This window comes from Apium graveolens, chromosome 3, assembly GCF_009905375.1.
Source record: "Apium graveolens cultivar Ventura chromosome 3, ASM990537v1, whole genome shotgun sequence".
Classification (NCBI taxonomy): Eukaryota; Viridiplantae; Streptophyta; class Magnoliopsida; order Apiales; family Apiaceae; genus Apium; species Apium graveolens.
Window position 1 is genome coordinate 222,016,093 of NC_133649.1, and position 19,391 is coordinate 222,035,483.

General features: G+C 34.6%; 1 protein-coding gene across 1 annotated transcript in view; it reads left to right on the forward strand.

Moving 5' to 3' along the window:
- Positions 1-12,655: 12,655 nt before the first annotated feature.
- LOC141714837 (K(+) efflux antiporter 2, chloroplastic-like) overlaps positions 12,656-19,391 on the forward strand; it is a 64,316-nt gene continuing 57,580 nt past the window's right edge. The window contains exons 1-12 of the mRNA XM_074518333.1: positions 12,656-12,900; positions 13,727-15,404; positions 15,582-15,750; positions 15,869-15,959; positions 16,380-16,516; positions 16,631-16,690; positions 16,768-16,887; positions 18,102-18,170; positions 18,522-18,587; positions 18,909-18,998; positions 19,152-19,256; positions 19,342-19,389. Coding sequence (XP_074374434.1) covers positions 13,804-15,404; positions 15,582-15,750; positions 15,869-15,959; positions 16,380-16,516; positions 16,631-16,690; positions 16,768-16,887; positions 18,102-18,170; positions 18,522-18,587; positions 18,909-18,998; positions 19,152-19,256; positions 19,342-19,389 — 2,556 coding nt within the window. The 5' untranslated portion in view covers positions 12,656-12,900; positions 13,727-13,803. The remainder of the gene's footprint in view (positions 12,901-13,726; positions 15,405-15,581; positions 15,751-15,868; positions 15,960-16,379; positions 16,517-16,630; positions 16,691-16,767; positions 16,888-18,101; positions 18,171-18,521; positions 18,588-18,908; positions 18,999-19,151; positions 19,257-19,341; positions 19,390-19,391) is intronic.

Consider the following 19,391-nt stretch of genomic DNA (forward strand, 5'->3'; position numbering starts at 1 on the left):
TCATTATTTTTGAGATATTCTAGAATTAAATATTGATTTTACGATTAAATGCAATTCAGAGAATCATTAAAAAATGATCAACAAAATATTAATTTCTAAATTTTATAAACTTCTAAAATTATAAGTAAAATTATAAAACAAAAAAAATAATTTTAAGATCAATAATTAATTATAAAATTAATCCTTGATTTGAACAAATTACAGACAATTAATAATAAAGCAACACACGGCTGACAGAACTATCACATATTTTATTTATTTAATAATTCGATAATTACCTTTACATATTGGATCCGAGAATAGATTACTTAGCCGCTAAGTAACTGAAAAGACGATACAATTTTAATACCAAATTTGGATAATTCTCAAAACAGAGTCTCCTATAAAATACTTTATACCAAAATAGGGTAATAATGTCTCACCTTTTGAGAATATGGATTTTTATCGGACTATACAATGATTTGCGTATCGAAAATTTCACACCGGGACTCATACAGGTCAAACCGTACCCCGGATCGAGAAAGTCAAAACATGAAAAGTGTTCAGAATTATCAGATTTGGTTAGGAAGGAGTTTTCGGAAGAGTTTCGGGTTGTAAAAACGCAAAAATGATTGAAGTGAGACGATTTCTGATTCTAAAAATTAATTTTATAATTATGTAAAATAATCATTATTAATTCTATAAATTCTTATAAAATCATATGATAATCCAAAAATTACCGGAAAAATACCAAAATTATCTAGATTTAATTCTGGATAATTGGAAATTAAAATATCTCACTTTTATCAGAAATAAACATCCAAATATTATTATCCATCATCAAATAATTCACCAAAATTCACATAAAAATCACATAATAATTATTTATTAAGAAAAATAATTACATAATATTTCCCAGACGTTACATCCTTCCCCCTTAAAAGGATTCTGTCCTCAGAATCATGTTAAAGAACAGACACTGATACACTTCGAGTATCTACTTAAAATTTCTCAGGACTCACTACTTTAATCATGTTTCAACGGTCTCCTACCGTCATTAGATTTATCAGTTGCTCATGCAACCCCTAACTCAATCTTTATTTCACATATTTGGAGCTAAATTACTCTTCATAGTCATCACACATAAATGCCTTATGGACTCGTTACACCTGTGAACAACAAGACCAACTCATTCACAATCGTTCTATCTATCTTACTGTTTCAAAGGACTAACTTAATTTACACTAACCTTCTTTTCTTTCCAATTCTAATAGTTCCTGTTCATGAAATTTCTATTTTCACTGACTGTTCTTCTTTACTTATCATGTCTCTTTCTGTTCGGTTAAATTGACATATGATCGTTTCCAATCGTATTCGAGAATCTTTAGTCGGTTTCTTGCATTTTCTATTCGTCTGCACCCGATGTCCTGAGCTCATGACGTTGGATGCTTCGAAATGTTCTACATCTATTCAAAAGCTAAAAAGAAAAATTTCGGCAATTGCATTTACTCACCACTTAGTAGCATACTTCTATTTCTTTTCAATCACTAACAAGTAGATTCATCGAGCGAGAATCTGCTACTACCGGAAAGGAAATATTAATTTGGAACGGAATGAATCATAACTTTATTCAAAACCCGGTCTCTTGGTACTAATACTCATTTTGTTGTCATATCAAATTAGATATCAATACGAACTTTGATGCTCACAATGTCCCATACTGAAGTCAACATCAATCATCTGCATTAATACCACCTTTGATATTCAACAACAAAGTAAGTATCAGCATAACCCAGAAGACGGATCAGGACCTATTCTTCAATTTCTAATTTTTCCAACTCTTTTAACCATTTCTCAACAATCTTAATGGTATCCACTCTTTTCTTTCTATTCAGAACATCTGTCCCTAAATGGACCTTTCCCGGTTGGTAGTCAACCAAGCAATCATAGCTCCTAATCCATTATAACCAGAATTCATATCTTTGGAGATTAAACTGCAGTTGCTATTTTTCAACTCTTCGCAAGCATATCTTCAGGCGTTCAACTTGGTCTTCCTTAGTCCTTGAATTAACGAGGATGTTATCAATAAATACAATCATACTATCCCACTACTCCTGGTACATTGTGTTCACTTAATCTTCAATCTTATAATTTCTGATAATCGACGCAGGACCTTATACTTTCATTCTCTTTTTTTTCCATGACGGCTTTTGTGCACAGCGCAAAATACACTTTATTTCATTATTCTTTCATTCCATATTTCGGAAGTTTTCCTTCACTTATTATTTTATCCCTGTTGAGTTAGACGATACAGGGCTTTTGACACCAGCTTGACTCTGTACAGTAACTGAAGAGAAATTCTTACCTCCTTCCCTGAGGTATCCTTGGTAAATCATTTGTTCGAACCTCCGGGACTTCACTTTAGTTTTAAAGAATTCCAACATGAGATTTATGGTAACGTTTTTCTTTAGCAGTTTGCCATTAATACCTTTGTTTAATTATCCCTGTTTACACACATTTTTGGAACGAATTCCTATCTCCAACTATCGACGTTTCACCTCATTCTCCTAATAGTTTTGGCACAACCAACGTTCCCAACTTGCTTATTTTCTGGATTATTTTATAAAATTTCTTTATCATCCTTTTGATTCCACTTCTTGTCTTGATTAGTTCTTCATTCTCATTATTCATTATCTTTTTTTTTCATACATAACGAATTTTTTTTCTTAGTAATATTACTCTGTTTATTATTGGATAGGTCATTTCTGAAGTTCACACTGGAATGAAGGCTTTTATTTGTACTATTTAAATTCTTACTAACAGAGTTATCAAATTTCCTCGGTAGCTATTTTCTTAGCCTTTCTTGACGTATCACATATCGCGTGTTTGACTTCTCTTCATTGACCATCATCTATTTTTCCTGAGTTCACATGCGGACTTCATCAATTTCTGTCTTTCATTGGGTGGTTGAATTTGCGAGCTTTCCATTATTCTACAACAACTTCCATTCAATCGCCATTCAAAATAAATGTACATTTAAATCTTTCATTAATTCGTCATTCGATATGGGTAAACATCCAAGTCCTTCCTGGAACGCTATTGCAGATGATATAATCCCTTTTCTTTATCTTGAACCTTCAGTTCTTAAAAAAATTATTCTTACTAGCATGTACCAGTAACTTCATGTTCCTCTTATTCAACGAAAAGAGTGTATTCTTCTGGATCAAACCTTGCACCTGGTTGTAGTAACATCACGCTAATTGAACTAAGCCTTCAATTTATGTTAACGACGTTACTTTTTCCAAATTTCTTATCGCTTTGATTTCGGATCTGGAAATCATGTTAGAGCTTGACTCAATCTAATTGGAATCGATTTCCATTTAACTAACTATTAGTTGGTAAAGTTGATCAATTAACTCTCTTAACTGATGTTAGGGCGAAAACATGCACTAATATTCACGCAAGTATACGCGTTCGCAAGTAATATAGAATACTTTCTAGTTTGTTCCCTCAGAGACTCAGACTAAGTTATTGTCTAATTAAACTCACTCACCAATGTATGACTACTTCTTAATGTTAAGATAATAACACTTAAAATTGTTGATTAAATATTAACTATAATTAACTACTTAATTAACCACTTAACTAACACTTCAATTTATCAATAATAAAACACTCATGAGATCACAACTTCATTATTACTTCCTTCTATAGCCATTGTTATTACCTTTAGCATGTGACAGTGATGACATTAATCGAATAACACGAAACTGATAAAAGCCAACTTTCATTGTACTAATACCATTCTACCAAGCATCCACAATTAAGATAGAAGTTGAATAGTCATCAATCATGTTGAGTTCCTATATGTCTACAGAAATTGACAACACAACGATTTAAAGCACAAGTTATCCCTTTTGATTACATAGGGCAAATAAAACTGTTAGAGTTACCCACTAATCATGCACAACGTACATGAACCTATGCTAGCATGGCAAGTTCTAAATCTCAAGATCCACCGTCGCTTCACAAGAGATTAACACCCTATCTTATATGTTCGCGACGCACATAAGACGAATACGCACAACCAATACTAGATATCATGCAATCATCACACACTAAAGTATTAAACAATTAACTAAAGAATTCCATAATAAATCCGTTGCAACCCCATGATCACGATTAGCCCATAATAGAACTTATCGCCATCATGGGTTCATATGAAATCATGATAAACAACACAAGAAAATAATAACTAAACTAATTATATTAAAACAGAGTACGTCACAAGAGTAAATAAGTCAAAGCAAGAAAACTAGCATCCAACGTTACAACGAAACAAGAATCACAAGAAAATATGTTTCCTCTTCGCTGCAGTGTGCTAAATCGGTCTTCTTCCTTATCTCCTTCGCTTCTTGCGCCAAACACAATCTAAAACATAATCTCCTTCATATTCTCTATGAAAACGTCTCAAATCTACTTATATAATAGTCCCATAAAACTCAGATTACATAGAAGTTGGAAGCCAAACAGAAGTAGAAGTCTAAAATAATTCAGCTTTTTCCCCGACCCTGCGCGGCCGCTCAGCATTTCTGCGCGGGCGCGCAAGGCTGCTGCGCGGCCGCTCAGCATTGCTGCGCGGGCGTGCAGGACCCTTCTGGAAAAATTCCAGGTTTGCTCCGTTTCTTCGCCGTAATCTGCCCGTTCTTTTCCTCTCGCAATGGTGAACACATGCCAAGGCTTATTCTTGATGATTCCTCCTCCGAAATGCAACTAATACCCTGAAATGCATAAACACTAGAAAAACGCATCAAATACACAAAATACTTGATTTCAAGACACCAATTTAAGCCATTTTAAGACGTTCTAAGTGGTATAAAATGCCACTTATCACACCCCCAAACTTAAATCGATGCTTGTCCTCAAGCATCACAGACTCAAAACAAATAAAAATATGCATGAATGCAATCTATATGAAAATGCAACGATCCCCTTACTATAATTAACCAACCAAATTGTCACGTCTCAACGAATACAGTTAGACACTAAAGATCAATAAACTCATGCAAACGGACATACAGCCAGAAACGTGGTGTGTGCAAATGCTTAACAGATATGCTTCGGAACTAGACCAATTACTATGACTAGACTATCCTCAAGGCAATCCTACGATTATACAAAGAATAAAAATTCTAGGCACAAAGTGATATACAACACTACAAGAACTCTGGAGCTTACTACGGAATCGTGCTTTTTATTTACAACTCAAATGCTTATTTGACCGTGCAATGAGTGAGGTCCATAAAAGACTTATACAATGGTATCCATGTAACGAGCGTTAGATTAGCGGATCCCAGACTCTAAAAGCCTTAGGTCACTAGGCACAAAGTCCCCTAAGAAATTAATAACTCGAATACCAAAGAGCCCACTCTTGATCAATTATGCAAAAATATTTTTTTTTTCTTTTCTGAGCAAGTGCGTTTCGCTCCATCTTGCTCAACCCTAGACTACTCGCATAACATGCGAGCCGACTACTAGCCATTTGACGCCTAGCCACAACTAGCAACAAATTCCATTTTTACTCCATTTTTTTTTCTTTTTCATGCCTTTACCACTAAGAACCTATTATCAAATTCTAAGCATAATAAATAGATTATCCTCGAAAATAATCAGATCATAACAACAATCTAGCCCTTAAGCATTCTCTAAGACTTAGTGAAAATACAAGTGCTTCTAGCATGCATATCAACCTACACAACTTAATATCACTTTAATGCTATCACTACACTCGCATCAATATCGCAATTCAGTAGATAAATCATTGCAAAAGGGATCATGGTATATGCATGAGCTATATGATATGACAAACAAATAAAGCTATATAAAAAAAAACTATATGGCAAAAATTATGCAACTATATGAACTAACTATCATGAATATGCAGCTATATGACACACACAAAATATTCCTTAACTACCACCCCCAAACTTAAAATCTTCACTGTCCCCAGTGAAGGTAGTAGAAAGGAACACAGGGTATACCTACTCGGAGTCATCATCATCATCACCCTCAGTGGGTGGAGTATCAGGCGGCGGGTATGCAGAGTCCTCACCAAAACTGGTCACTGGATATCAGCTCCAAGGCCTCGAAAAGCAGTCCCTAACGCAAGAGTGAGCTCCTGAGCAAACCTGCTCTGCGTCTCATACATGGCATCCATCCACCGTGAAAGCCTCCTATACTGGGCATCACCCATCCCAGCACCCTCCTGAGCTCTCGAAGAACCAGCCTCACCACGCCCTGGCCTAGCCATAGTAGCACCTCGTGCTGGACGTCCTCCTGGAAGATGATAACCCAGCCCATGCTCCTCAGGCTCACCACTGGTCCACTCCTGCATCCCATTCAGAGTGCCAGAATCTATCGGAGCTGCTGGCAACTGCAACTGCTCATGAGCTGGCCAGTTCACTCCTACTGCTCGGCATAGCTTCGTAACCGTGGATGCATAAGGGATGTTCATATGCTTTGCTCCCCTCAAAAACTTTAGAATTCCTTGGTAGATAAACTCACCAAGGTCCACATAGTATTCCTCATTCAGAATTCCCCACAACAACTGTGCTCTCTCAACTGTGACCTCGTGTGCATGTGAAGAAGGCAAAATATTAGCACATATAAATGCATTCCATGCACGGGCATACCTGTTCATGGCGATCGCCGGAAAGTGACGATACTCATTATTGGCTGGACTGCGGTTCCAAACTGTGCCCGGTCGATAGAGAGTCGCACAAATCAAATCCAAGTCAAAATCCTCAGCAGTCTTTTCATTCCAGTTCTCCTCCTCGGGCTTCCTCTCTCGCTGTCCAATCACACGGCGAATCGCCGCAGGATGATAATCAACCGTCAGCCCACGAACTACAGAAAACCCATTCTTTTCAGCCTTCGCGTTCGCGTAGAACTCGCGAACAACACTCATCGGTACTGCTTCGGGTGACTCACAAAAAGCTATCCACCCCTTCTCTGCAATCATGGGCAACAACTCACCATCCCTCCCTGATGGTAAAACCCCCTCTCCTTCAGAATCGGCTTCCCCAACAGCCTAGTGTACTCCTCCTCCACAGCTCTGTCAGTTAACTGAGGCCTTGCAGCAGTACCCCTTGATGAATCAGCAGTAGGAACTGTGCTACTGCTGTCAATAGTGCGTGCTCTCTTGGGTGCCATTGATTTGTGAATAAAAGTGTGTAAGAACTGATTTTTGATGTTTATGAGAGGGTTTAAGTGTAGGAAGTTTGTGGGAGATATGTGGGATAGGTGTATGTATATATAGGATGTGGAGTAGGTTAAATTAGATTAGGAGTGGGGTTGAGGGATAAATCATGGGGTAATGGGAAAAGAATTCGTGGGTTTATGGGCTGTGATGGGTTTTTGTGTTTTGTTTTTTTTTTTTTTTCTGAACTGAAAAAATTTCTGGAAACTCGACCCCTGCGCGGCCGCCCTCAGCATTTCTGCGCGGGCGCGCAGCAAGCTGCGCGGGCGCGTAGATGGTCTCTGGAAAAAATTTTTTCAGCCCCTGTTTTATGATTTTTTTTTTGTGTTTTTGGATAGGTTATTAACTTCTAAGGGTTCCTGTAACAACAATTCATGGGTGCCTCCCCGGCAGCGGCGCCAAAAACTTGTTAGGGCGAAAACATGCACTAATATTCACACAAGTATACGCGTTCGCAAGTAATATAGAATACTTTCTAGTTCGTTCCCTCAGAGACTCAGACTAAGTTATTGTCTAATTAAACTCACTCACCAATGTATGACTACTTCTCAATGTTAAGATAATAACACTTAAAATTGTTGATTAAATATTAATTATAATTAACTACTTAATTAACCACTTAACTAACACTTCAATTTATCAATAATAAAACACTCATGAGATCACAACTTCATTATTACTTCCTTCTATAGCCATTGTTATTATCTTTAGCATGTGACAGTGATGACATTAATCGAATAACACGAAACTGATAAAAGCCAACTTTCATTGTACTAATACTATTCTACCAAGCATCCACAATTAGATAGAAGTTGAATAGTCATCAATCATGTTGAGTTCCTATATGTCTACAGAAATTGACAACACAACGATTTAAGCACAAGTTATTCCTTTTGATTACATAGGGCAAATAAAACTGTTAGAGTTACCCACTAATCATGCACAACGTACATGAACCTATGCTAGCATAGCAAGTTCTAAATCTCAAGATCCACCGTCGCTTCACAAGAGATTAACACCCTATCTTATATGTTCGCGACGCACATAAGACGAATACGCACAACCAATACTAGATATCATGCAATCATCACACACAAAAGTATTAAACAATTAACTAAAGAATTCCATAATAAATCCGTTGCAACCCCATGATCACGATTAGCCCATAATAGAACTTATCGCCATCATGGGTTCATATGAAATCATGATAAACAACACAAGAAAATAATAACTAAACTAATTATATTAAAACAGAGTACGTCACAAGAGTGAATAAGTCAAAGCAAGAAAACTAGCATCCAACGTTACAACGAAACAAGAATCACAAGAAAATATGCTTCCTCTTCGCTGCAGTGTGCTAAATCGCTCTTCTTCCTTATCTCCTTCGCTTCTTGCGCCAAACACAATCTAAAACATAATCTCCTTCATATTCTCTATGAAAACGTCTCAAATCTACTTATATAATAGTCCCATAAAACTCAGATTACATAGAAGTTAGAAGACAAACAGAAGTAGAAGTCTAAAATAATTCAGCTTTTTCCCCGACCCTGCGCGGCCGCTCAGCATTTCTGCGCGGGCTGAGCGGCCGCGCAGGACCCTACTGGAAAAATTCCAGGTTTGCTCCGTTTCTTCGCCGTAATCTGCCCGTTCTTTTCCTCTCGCAATGGTGAACACATGCCAAGGCTTATTCTTGATGATTCCTCCTCCGAAATGCAACTAATACCCTGAAATGCATAAACACTAGAAAAACGCATCAAATACACAAAATACTTGATTTCAAGACACCAATTTAAGTCATTTTAAGTCGTTCTAAGTGGTATAAAATGACACTTATCAATAGGGTATAAGAGGCTAGATAACTTCATTAGTATGAGATTTTTGGAATGTGTCCAAAAATAAATCTGTACGAGTTCGGTTCAAAGCGGACAATATCATATTAATGTGAAATTAGGCACGTTTAAGCAAGCTTAACATAATTCCCGCTCGCTTTCAAAACTTGTGAGAACCGATACTTGTTTACAGGGCATACAAGTCTAATCGGTACAAAAAGACTTGGGACTAGTTACTCCCTCGTCCCGTCTCGCGACCTTTGACTAGCATATTTTTAAGAAATTAAATCCAAACTTGAATATCAAAAAATTGTTGCATTATTTAATATATATATATATATATATATATAAATAGTTACTTTATAAATTTACGGTTACAAGCAGGTTAGCTATTTATCGTGAGCTTGTACTTTCATATCACCTGGAACTTTGAAGGGCCACTTCAGATTATTTAGGCCGAAAAAGAAATTGAACAGGGCCATGTTAGAACCAGACCTCATGTTAAGGGCCGTTTTAGATCAGTTGACGCATAGGTAAATACGTGACTAATCGATCATTTGCTTGTCCTTTGATAACCACCGTCGAGGCTTCACACATTTCAAAACATTACATATTATATGATATTAATTTTGATTTCGATTTCAATTAAATTGTAATTTACATACACTAGTTTAAATCTCGTATGATGTACGGGTTCCTGTTAATATTTAAAAATTTTATTTATCTCTTAATATTATAATTTAAAATATTTATATAGATATAATAATAATAATAATAAATTTATAAAAAAAATACGATAACGTGACATAATTTAGTAGAATAAGCCTATATTTTATCTAGTAATTTAACGATTTAGTAATTTAGCGGATATATAACACTATTTTTTTTATTAATAGGATAAACTATGATTATAGTTTAATAGGATAAGTAGACTATGTATGACCCTGTTTGATATTAGTGTTGCAGACAGCTATAACAGCTTTTCAGCGAAAAGCTGTTAGAAATGTGTTTGGTAAATTCTAAAAGCTGATGTCTGGAAAACCGTTTTTGATCTAAAAGTTGCTGTTAGCAAAAGTATGTCCCCCATACTTTTGGAAAAAGCTGTTTTCAACTTTTGCAGAAAGTAGTTATCAGTTTCACCATTAAACCTTCTCAAAAATATTATTTTTATGTAATATATCTCAAAATATACATAAATTAAAAAAATTACCAAACAATCATCTAATTTTTCTGACAACCCTTTTTCCACCAACACTTTTTCTCACAACACAACAGTTTTTAACGGCACTCCCAAACAGAGCATATATAGTAGTTTAATAATTTAGTACTTTAGCATATATATATAACACTATTTATTTATTTTCTTAATAACCAAAATTAGAGAATAACCGTTGAACCAAATTATACCTCATTCCGATTATTATAGTATAGTATAAAAGTATAAATTAGCTTTAATCTCGTGCGATATACGAGTTCCCGTTAATATTTAATTTTTTTATTTATTCTATCTTATTATAATTTTAAAATATTTATATAAATTTATAATTGAAATTATAGGATAACCCGTTGTCGTAATTTAGTATGATAAATATATTATGTCTAGTAGTTTAAAAATTTAATAGTTTAGTTAATATATAACATTATTTATTTATTTTTTAATAATATGTTAAATTGTGGTCGTAGTTTAGTAGAATAAGTAGACTATGTCTAGTAATTTAATAATATAGTAGTTTAACGGATACGTAACACTATTTATTTATTATTTTAATAATCAATATTAGGGAATAACCGTTACACCAAATTATATCGCATTTCGGTTATTATAATATAAGTATAGATGTACTACCTCCGCCCCGTGGGATTGTATACGTTTACTATTTGCACATATTTCGAGGCTTCTATAAAATATAGTTTCATAATGTTTTTTTTTAATTTTTTTAAATGAAAGTTTAAACATAAAACTTTTATTCAGAAAAAAAAATTAAAAAATATATTATGAAATCATGTTTTAAAGGAGTATTGAAAAGTATGCGGAAAAATAATGTATAAAATTTAATGGAATAGAGTGGGTATTTTTTAATTACCTTATTTACTTTTAAAGATATTAGAGTCACTAAAACTTTATTTACACAAGACACGATAAAAAAATGAACTAATATGTGCACATTTTTTGTTCACAGATGCCCACTATTTCTTGATATCATGACTAAAACATCCTTATGTGATTTCAAACTATTTTTATGTGCGTAAGAATGATTTGGTCTCTGAATTTGAATTTGAGAAACGTGTGTGCACCTAATTTTAGGACGTGCACATATCAAATCCTCATAAAAATTATCCTTAAAACACAATAGAATATATTTGTTCAGCTCAAACACAGCTCATTTAGCTCGGAATCGACTCGGCTTGAATAAATTTTTTATATATAAATATACATATTACAATTTATATATATTATTAATAATTATTTAAATATTTTTATTAGTACATTTTTTTTGTCATTTATTAGTAATGTAATTATTTTATAATTACTTTATATTTCTAAATTAAACACTTAATTTTTACGTAAGGAAACTATCAAACGTTATTATCACCATCTACTCGTCTCCACATTTTTATAAGCACCGTTAAATAACTTTGTAAGTTTTATAAAAATTAAATTGAAGTAAAATATCAAAACACCAGTAAAGTTTCGACATAGAAAATTAAAAAGTAATGGATAATCTTTAAAGTTATAATGTCGCAATAGTATAATATAAAATTAAATATGTTCTTAAACCCCGACCTGAGAAAAAAATGATACTCCCTCTTTTCGTTCCATCCATTTACTTTTAGGAAAATCCCTTTTACTTTTTTCTTTTTAAAATAATTTAATTTTATAACATTAAAATTACCTACCTCCACTATATTTACCTTATATATTAAAAATTGATTGGTCAAACTACTTTACTAATTATTAGTGGAAAACTCGATTTTATTCAAATTCGGCTCAATTCGATTGTTCGTGAGTGAACTCGTATAATTTTGAATATCACTTTTCGTTTAATCTGTAAAGTAACCAATCACACTAAAACCTGAATGTGGTAGAGGAAGATCCGAATAATATCTTATATTCTTTAACACTCCCCTTCAATTATATGATACTTTTCGTTACGATCGACAACACCAAATATAACCGATACACATATCAATAACAAATATTTAAATTAAATAAATTGGGGTGGGAGGATTCGAACCCGAGTACCTCTCTAAATTAATCTCAGATATGATACCATATTAAGTAATCACTCGCACTAAAACTTTAAGATGGTAGAGTTAGATCCGAACATGATCTTATAATTTTTAACACACTCATTAAACTCGACTTACTTTTTTTAACAAAAACTCAATTTGTTGCGGACAAAACTCGGTTCGATTATATTCGTCGGCGGGCGAACGAATCCGGGCAATTTAACCATCCCGCCGCAACGTCAATATCTGAAAAGTGCAAGGGTAATATGGTAAATTAGCAAATTGCAGTAGTATATTCCATTATATATACTTGTACAAAATTTTCCGCTCTTTAAATTAAAAAAAGAACTAAGTAACACATTTCTAAGAAAAAAAAAAAAAAGAGAAACGGCCCAAGGCATCACCACTTCATTTTCTCCAATCTATTTCAGACAAAGCAAACAGCAGCAACAAACTTCTTGTTATATAAATACACACACACACACCACTTTGTATCTATATATTTCCCCCAATTCTCTCTCTCTCTCTCTCTCTCCTCGGGAGCTCCGTCACTTCATTTTCTCCTCCATCATGATCGTTCGTTAGTCATTTGTATATGTTTATGTATGTATACATCACTCTATATGCAATTACTTTATATTTAAATGCCTTCTTGATTGTTGTATAAGTTGTTTTTAAGTGTAGTGTACTTGATTTTTTGATTTTTGTGTGAAATGTTTGTTATGTTGTTGTTTGTTGAATGCGAAAATGTCGATATTTGAGTAGGAATTTGTTAGTTACTAAATAGTTATTTTGAATTTTGTAATGTCCAAGTTTCTGTGGAGTTGTTATTGTTTAGCTTGCGTTCGGATGTGAATGATAGTTGCCATATTTTGAAGTTCTCGGTCTAGTTATTGTTGTTTAGCTTTGTTATTGTGGAGTGTGTTATTTGTTTTCAACCGGTGCAATGAGATTCTCGTTAGCTTTAATTTGAAATTGAAGCTGAAGTTTTGGTGAGATTGATATCATTTGACTCGCATTTATATGTGATGGTTGCCATATGATTCTGCTGTTACTGAGTGGATATTTTGGAGTGCATTTTGTTTTTAATTGGTGTACGGTGTATATGAAAATTATTATTTGAGTTGTAGTTTTTTTGTGTAAATGTGATCATTATTGAATTGGTGTTTGAATGGTTAATATGTTTTAGCTCAATAAAAAAATTCCCGGGAAAATTTGGGGTAATTTTTGTTACAGCATGATTACTGTTATTTCCCTGTTTTTTTTAATTGGACTCTAGATTCTAGGAGTTGTAATCTTACTCTCTCCAAACACTGGGCTGTGAATGGAATGCACCGGATATGTTTAGTTTGATATTTTTTATTGCAATTACTTTTTTTGAAGTACTTATTTTTTGATTCAAGTTTCATCAAACTGGTTTTGTTAGCAGGTGTTTGAATCCGAAAATGGCTACATTTTAAATGTGATTGTATTGTTGGGATATTTAACTGAGTAGATATTTAGAGTATGGACATCGCGTGTTGTTTGCGGCAGCCCAATGTGAATATCATTGGTGGTGCTGCTGAAGGTACTTGCTATAGAATAGAGAGGTTGAATAAATGTGCTCAATTTGGTTGCAAGGTTCTCGGCCGTTCCAGGTTGTTCCTGGAAGATAGGCCGAGGAAGAAGTTGAAGAAAATTGGTTACTGTAGTAAGGGTGAATATCATAGTTGTTTAATGTATCACAGTTTACCGAAATGTTCGGGATTAGGTTTCAGATATGGCCTTGATACATCAAGAAGAGCCTTGTGGAAGTGTCAAGGTAATGATTCAGTTGCTTTTATTTCTGACAATAGTCGGATGGGGTCCACCGAAAGTAGTGACCAGGAGAGTACAATATTTGGTTCTGATGGAAGTTTAGAGGAAAATAGTGCAGTTCAAGAGGAAGATGCATCAGACGTCCCTAGTTTAGAGGACTTGCAGGAATTGTTACAAAAGGCTCGTAAGGAGCTGGAGGTTGCACGGGCTAACAGTACTATGTTTGAGGAAAAAGCGCATAGAATATCAGAAAAGGCGATAGCATTAAAGGATGAAGCAGAGAATGCTCGGAATGATGTCAATTCTATTTTGAGGTCTCTCGAAGAGATTGAAAATGAAGAGGGTATTGCAAAACAAACTGTTCACGAAGCAATGACAGCCCTTTCTTTAGCTGATGCTAGGCTTCAGTTCGCAAGTGATTTACTCGAAATTGCAAAACAAAGGAGTGGTTCTATGGAATTAGAATCAAATTCTTTGAGAAAAGACGAAGAGGCCATCTTGGCTGCTCTAAACGATATTAAAGCTTGTGAGGCTACATTGTTAGACTGTGAAGCAGAGCTGAAGCAAGTGCAGATAAAAAAAGATAAATTGCAAAAGGAATTACAGGGACTAAAGTGGGTTGCAGAGAAAGCAGAGAGTGATGCTGTGAAAGCCGAGGAAGATGTTGCTAATATAATGCTTCTGGCTGAACAAGCTGTAGCTTTAGAAGTTGAGGCTACGCAACGTGTCAATGATGCCGAGATTGCACTACAGAGGGCAGAGAAAAATTCTCCTGCCTTACTTTTAGATTGCTCAGAAAGTATACCTCAAAATCGATCATTGTCCCAAGAACAGGATTTGAGTGAAGAGGTATTCACTGAGGAGAAGGCAAACTATGAACATTTTGTTGATAATATTGTTATTAAAAGCAAAGATGTTAAACGGGAGACCACTTCTTTGATTAGCGACGTCTTACTAGATAGCCAGTTTGAAATTGGCACCCAGAATTTTAAAGATTCCAGTAACCAAGATAACGGAAGATTAAGTACTACAACATTACCGAAAGAGACTGAAATAGAAGCAGAAAAGTCTAAGAACACGGTCCAAAAACAAAAAGCGGAGACACGGAAAGATTTGGCAAAAGATAGCCCGCCACTTAGTGCTCCCAAAGCATTACTAAAGAAATCATCTCGTTTCTTTTCTGCATCTTTTTTCTCTTTTGATGTAGATGGGACCGAGTTCACACCAGCTTCACTTTTTCATGGATTTGTTGAATTAGGAAAGAAGCAATTCCCTAAGCTGGTACTGGGATTGCTACTTGCTGGATCAGGGTATAACGCATCATTATCAAACTGAACTTTTTCATTTCTGTTGGTTCCTGTAAAATTGCTTTCTATATTATTTAGTTGTCCTTATCCTCAGATATGAAGAATTGTAGTTGTTCCTTTGCCTCAAAAAGTTACTAGTTTCAGCTACCATTTGATCACATGGTTTTGACATTTCAACAGGGTTGCATTTTATGCCAACTCTGAGAGGGTAAATAAGCTATTTCCAGGTCCAGACATCATCAGTACTAGTGTTGGTGAAGTTACGTTGATTGCAAAGCCCATAGTCCTCCATATCAGGAAATTACCTAAGAGAATTAAGAGCTTGATGGACAAGCTTCCTCATCAAGAGGTTATACATAGTGCCTTTTTATTCATCTCAGTACTCACTGGATGTTGTTAAGCATGCTCATTGATTTTTTTCAATTTTAATACTGTTTTTATCTAATAGATGCTTCATGTCTACTCAGATAAATGAGGAAGAAGCTTCCCTCTTTGACATGTTGTGGCTACTTCTTGCAAGTGTTATATTCGTTCCTCTCTTTCAGAAAATTCCAGGAGGTATGAAGTTTCCTTTTTTTTTACTTGGCTAGATGTAAAATTGAAGCCAGCTAATAGTTAGTCTTCTGATATCATGTGTTTTTTGTAGACTACATTCTTATACAGTACTTATGTTTTTTAATGACGAGTTTTAATTGTTTTTCTATCTCCTTTAGCTTATTCGTAAGTTGTTTTCATATGTATCAGTTCTATGATTGTATTTATTGGGCTCAACTTTAAAATACAATGATTCTATGTTTACGATCTTCTTAAACTACACGCTAATATTGCATTTGCGCTTGTATGTTGTTGCAGTTTTCACTTATCTTCTATATATATATATACTTAACTCCTATATATATATACTTAACACATATATATATATATATAATATCCATGCATTCAGCTGACAGAGTATTTTACTGTTTGCTCAATGTCTAGGCAGCCCTGTTCTTGGTTATCTAACTGCTGGTATACTGATTGGACCTTATGGTCTGTCTATCATTCGTCATGTTCATGGAACAAAGGCAATAGCTGAATTTGGCGTTGTCTTCTTGATGTTTAATATTGGTCTTGAGGTGTGATTTGTGAAATCTTCGAATTTAACTTGTCGCATGACCTTTCAGTTGTCACTAGTAGTTTTTACTATTATAAAATTTAGAGTTGATGTAGAGATTAGTTTTCATTTGCAGCTTTCTGTGGAAAGACTAAGTTCCATGAAGAAGTACGTATTTGGATTGGGTTCTACTCAGGTAGATGAGATCATTCACTTGCAGCTAATCAAGTTTTGCCTGGTTAGAGTTACCTTATTTTATTATACATGATACAGGTCCTCGCAACTGCTATGGTGGTCGGTTTAGTAGCACATTTTGTTTCGGGACAAGCGGGTCCTGCTGCCCTTGTCATCGGGAACGGTTTGGCGTTATCCTCTACCGCTGTTGTCCTTCAGGTAAGTATCCTAATCAGCTATGTCCAACTATATCAAAGGATTAGTTATATATGTGTATTATTTATCAACGTATCTTGTTTTTGGAATACAAAGTGTTGCCAGACTTACAATGATAATAATTTTGTAATGAGAAAATGGTCCTAGAGTCTAGATATCAATTATCATTGAATGGTCTGTTCTAATATGTGTAAAAGTTTCATTCTAGTTTCAACTTTCAAATGCCTACATGCTTGGTTAATATTAGTCTTTGCCTTTGTTACCCATACTTGAGTGGAATTGTCCAACCTGATTATGTGTCCAAGTGTCAGGACTTGGAAATTTTTGAAAAATATGTTAGCTTTTACCCTAAACTAAGTGTCCTCACCCATGTCCTTGTCTCGAGTGTCCGCAACGGGTACTTGAGGCTATACGAAAAGTCGGGGTAACGGAGGTCTTTGCCTCTGCCGAGCAATATATCCAATTTTTAAAAAATAATGCTTTGAACTGTGCAATAAGGTCACCCATAACACGTTGGAGACCACACCTTTAAAGTGGAAGACCTGAAAGAATTAGTGGCCTCTTGATTTTTGGGAGTATAAAATGCTTAGACATGCTCAAATTATGGAGTCATAAATTACATTTTACATGTGTAGTTTACTTTTTTAATCTCTGTATCATCAGTTTTGTTGTGTTTAATTCTCGACATAAATCTTCCTCATTGTCCACTTTACCAAAATCAAAGGTGCCATTTTACATTTATATATATAAAACGTTTATGCTTCTTTTCAAGAGCACAGATATAATTATTTATGAGAAGATCTAGCATTACAGCATCATCTTTTTTGTTTTTGAGTATGCAAAATTTGTTTTAGATTTTGATTTTCTGTAGTAGAATAGTGAATAATCTATGTAAAAATATGGCATTGAAGACGTGCCTAGCCTTAATTTAAATAATGGGACTGATGGGTGTGGAGGCATCACATTGTAAGGTGTTAAGCAAGTATCAAGAAGAAAAACAAAGAAAAATGCTGAATTAAGCAATCTAACTTAATATGGTCAGCTGTTGGTCAACAATGAGTTGATGACAATCAAACAAAAACAATGTTGTGAGCATTATTATAATATTGTAAACTTGATATCATAAAGTTTACTTGGATTCTATATACGTCAACTAATTAAAATAAATAACAGATGCTAGGTGATACCATATTAATATGTTAAACTCCCTGTCACAGGTATTGCAGGAAAGAGGAGAAAGCACATCACGTCATGGACGAGCTACATTCTCTGTGTTACTTTTCCAGGTAATTATCTGCTCTTCATCCTAACGCAATTATGCACTAGTATTGTTTCTGGAGCCTTATATTCATTTTCTAGCTCTTAGTAACTGCTCTTGAACATATCTGCTTTGGCGCACTATACCTCATGTACTTGTAATAATCTCTAATGCCCCTGTATGGAGATCCATGGTAAGGTGCCGACAAGCCATAGGCTTTCTGAAACTGTTGTACTGTTGCACCTCTATCCTCAATTATTTTCTTTAGCTTCTTTTTCTTAATGTCCAATATCTTTATTATGTTGTGCTCATATGTTTGGACTTTAATGCTACTGGTTTACATTTTCACTAATTTATTTGTTCACGTTTTACTTCTCAGGATTTGGCGGTTGTGGTTCTGCTAATTCTCATACCTCTCATTTCACCAAACTCTTCCAAAGGAGGGGTAAAATATCATATTTTGCTTAGCTTGTCTTCTCTATTTCTGTGATATATTTGGAATATTTTTTCCCAGTAGCATCCTTCATTTTGTTTTGTTCCATATACTTAAATATATCTGACCATGTAATGCCCATTAGTATTCATTTCTATTTTGATTTTTTTTTTTTGCTAAATATCTATTTTGAATTTTAATTAAAAAGAAACGGAATAGTACTCTTCCTTCACTTTCCTAACTGGAAATGCTTATTTTAACTACCAGTGCCATAAATGCCTTCTGTCGCAGCAGAAATATTAGTTATAATGCACAATCTTCTGAACTCTGCAGGTTGGTTTTCAAGCAATTGCTGAAGCTCTTGGATTAGCAGGCCTTAAAGCAGTTGTTGCTATTAGTGCCATTATTGCCGGAGGACGCTTGGTAAATTTTCATTCCATGTAAAATGCTTCTGGAATTTTTATGTGATTTAGAAGTTATTTGTGAATAAAATATGGAACTGTTAGGAAGCCTTGATATACCTAATTCCAGGATATATTGAAATTTATTAATCAACTATATTCTTGTTACCTGCAGCTTCTTCGCCCAATATATAGGCAAATTGCAGAGAATCAAAACGCAGAGATATTCTCTGCAAACACGCTGCTCGTTATTCTTGGTACAAGTCTCCTTACTGCAAGGGTATATTGACGTGTATAAATAAATATTATAATGCATGTATTTCAGCCAAAATAGTACCCCTCAGGTATTTTTTGTATGAAAACAGGCGGGACTTTCCATGGCTCTAGGTGCATTTTTGGCTGGTTTGCTACTTGC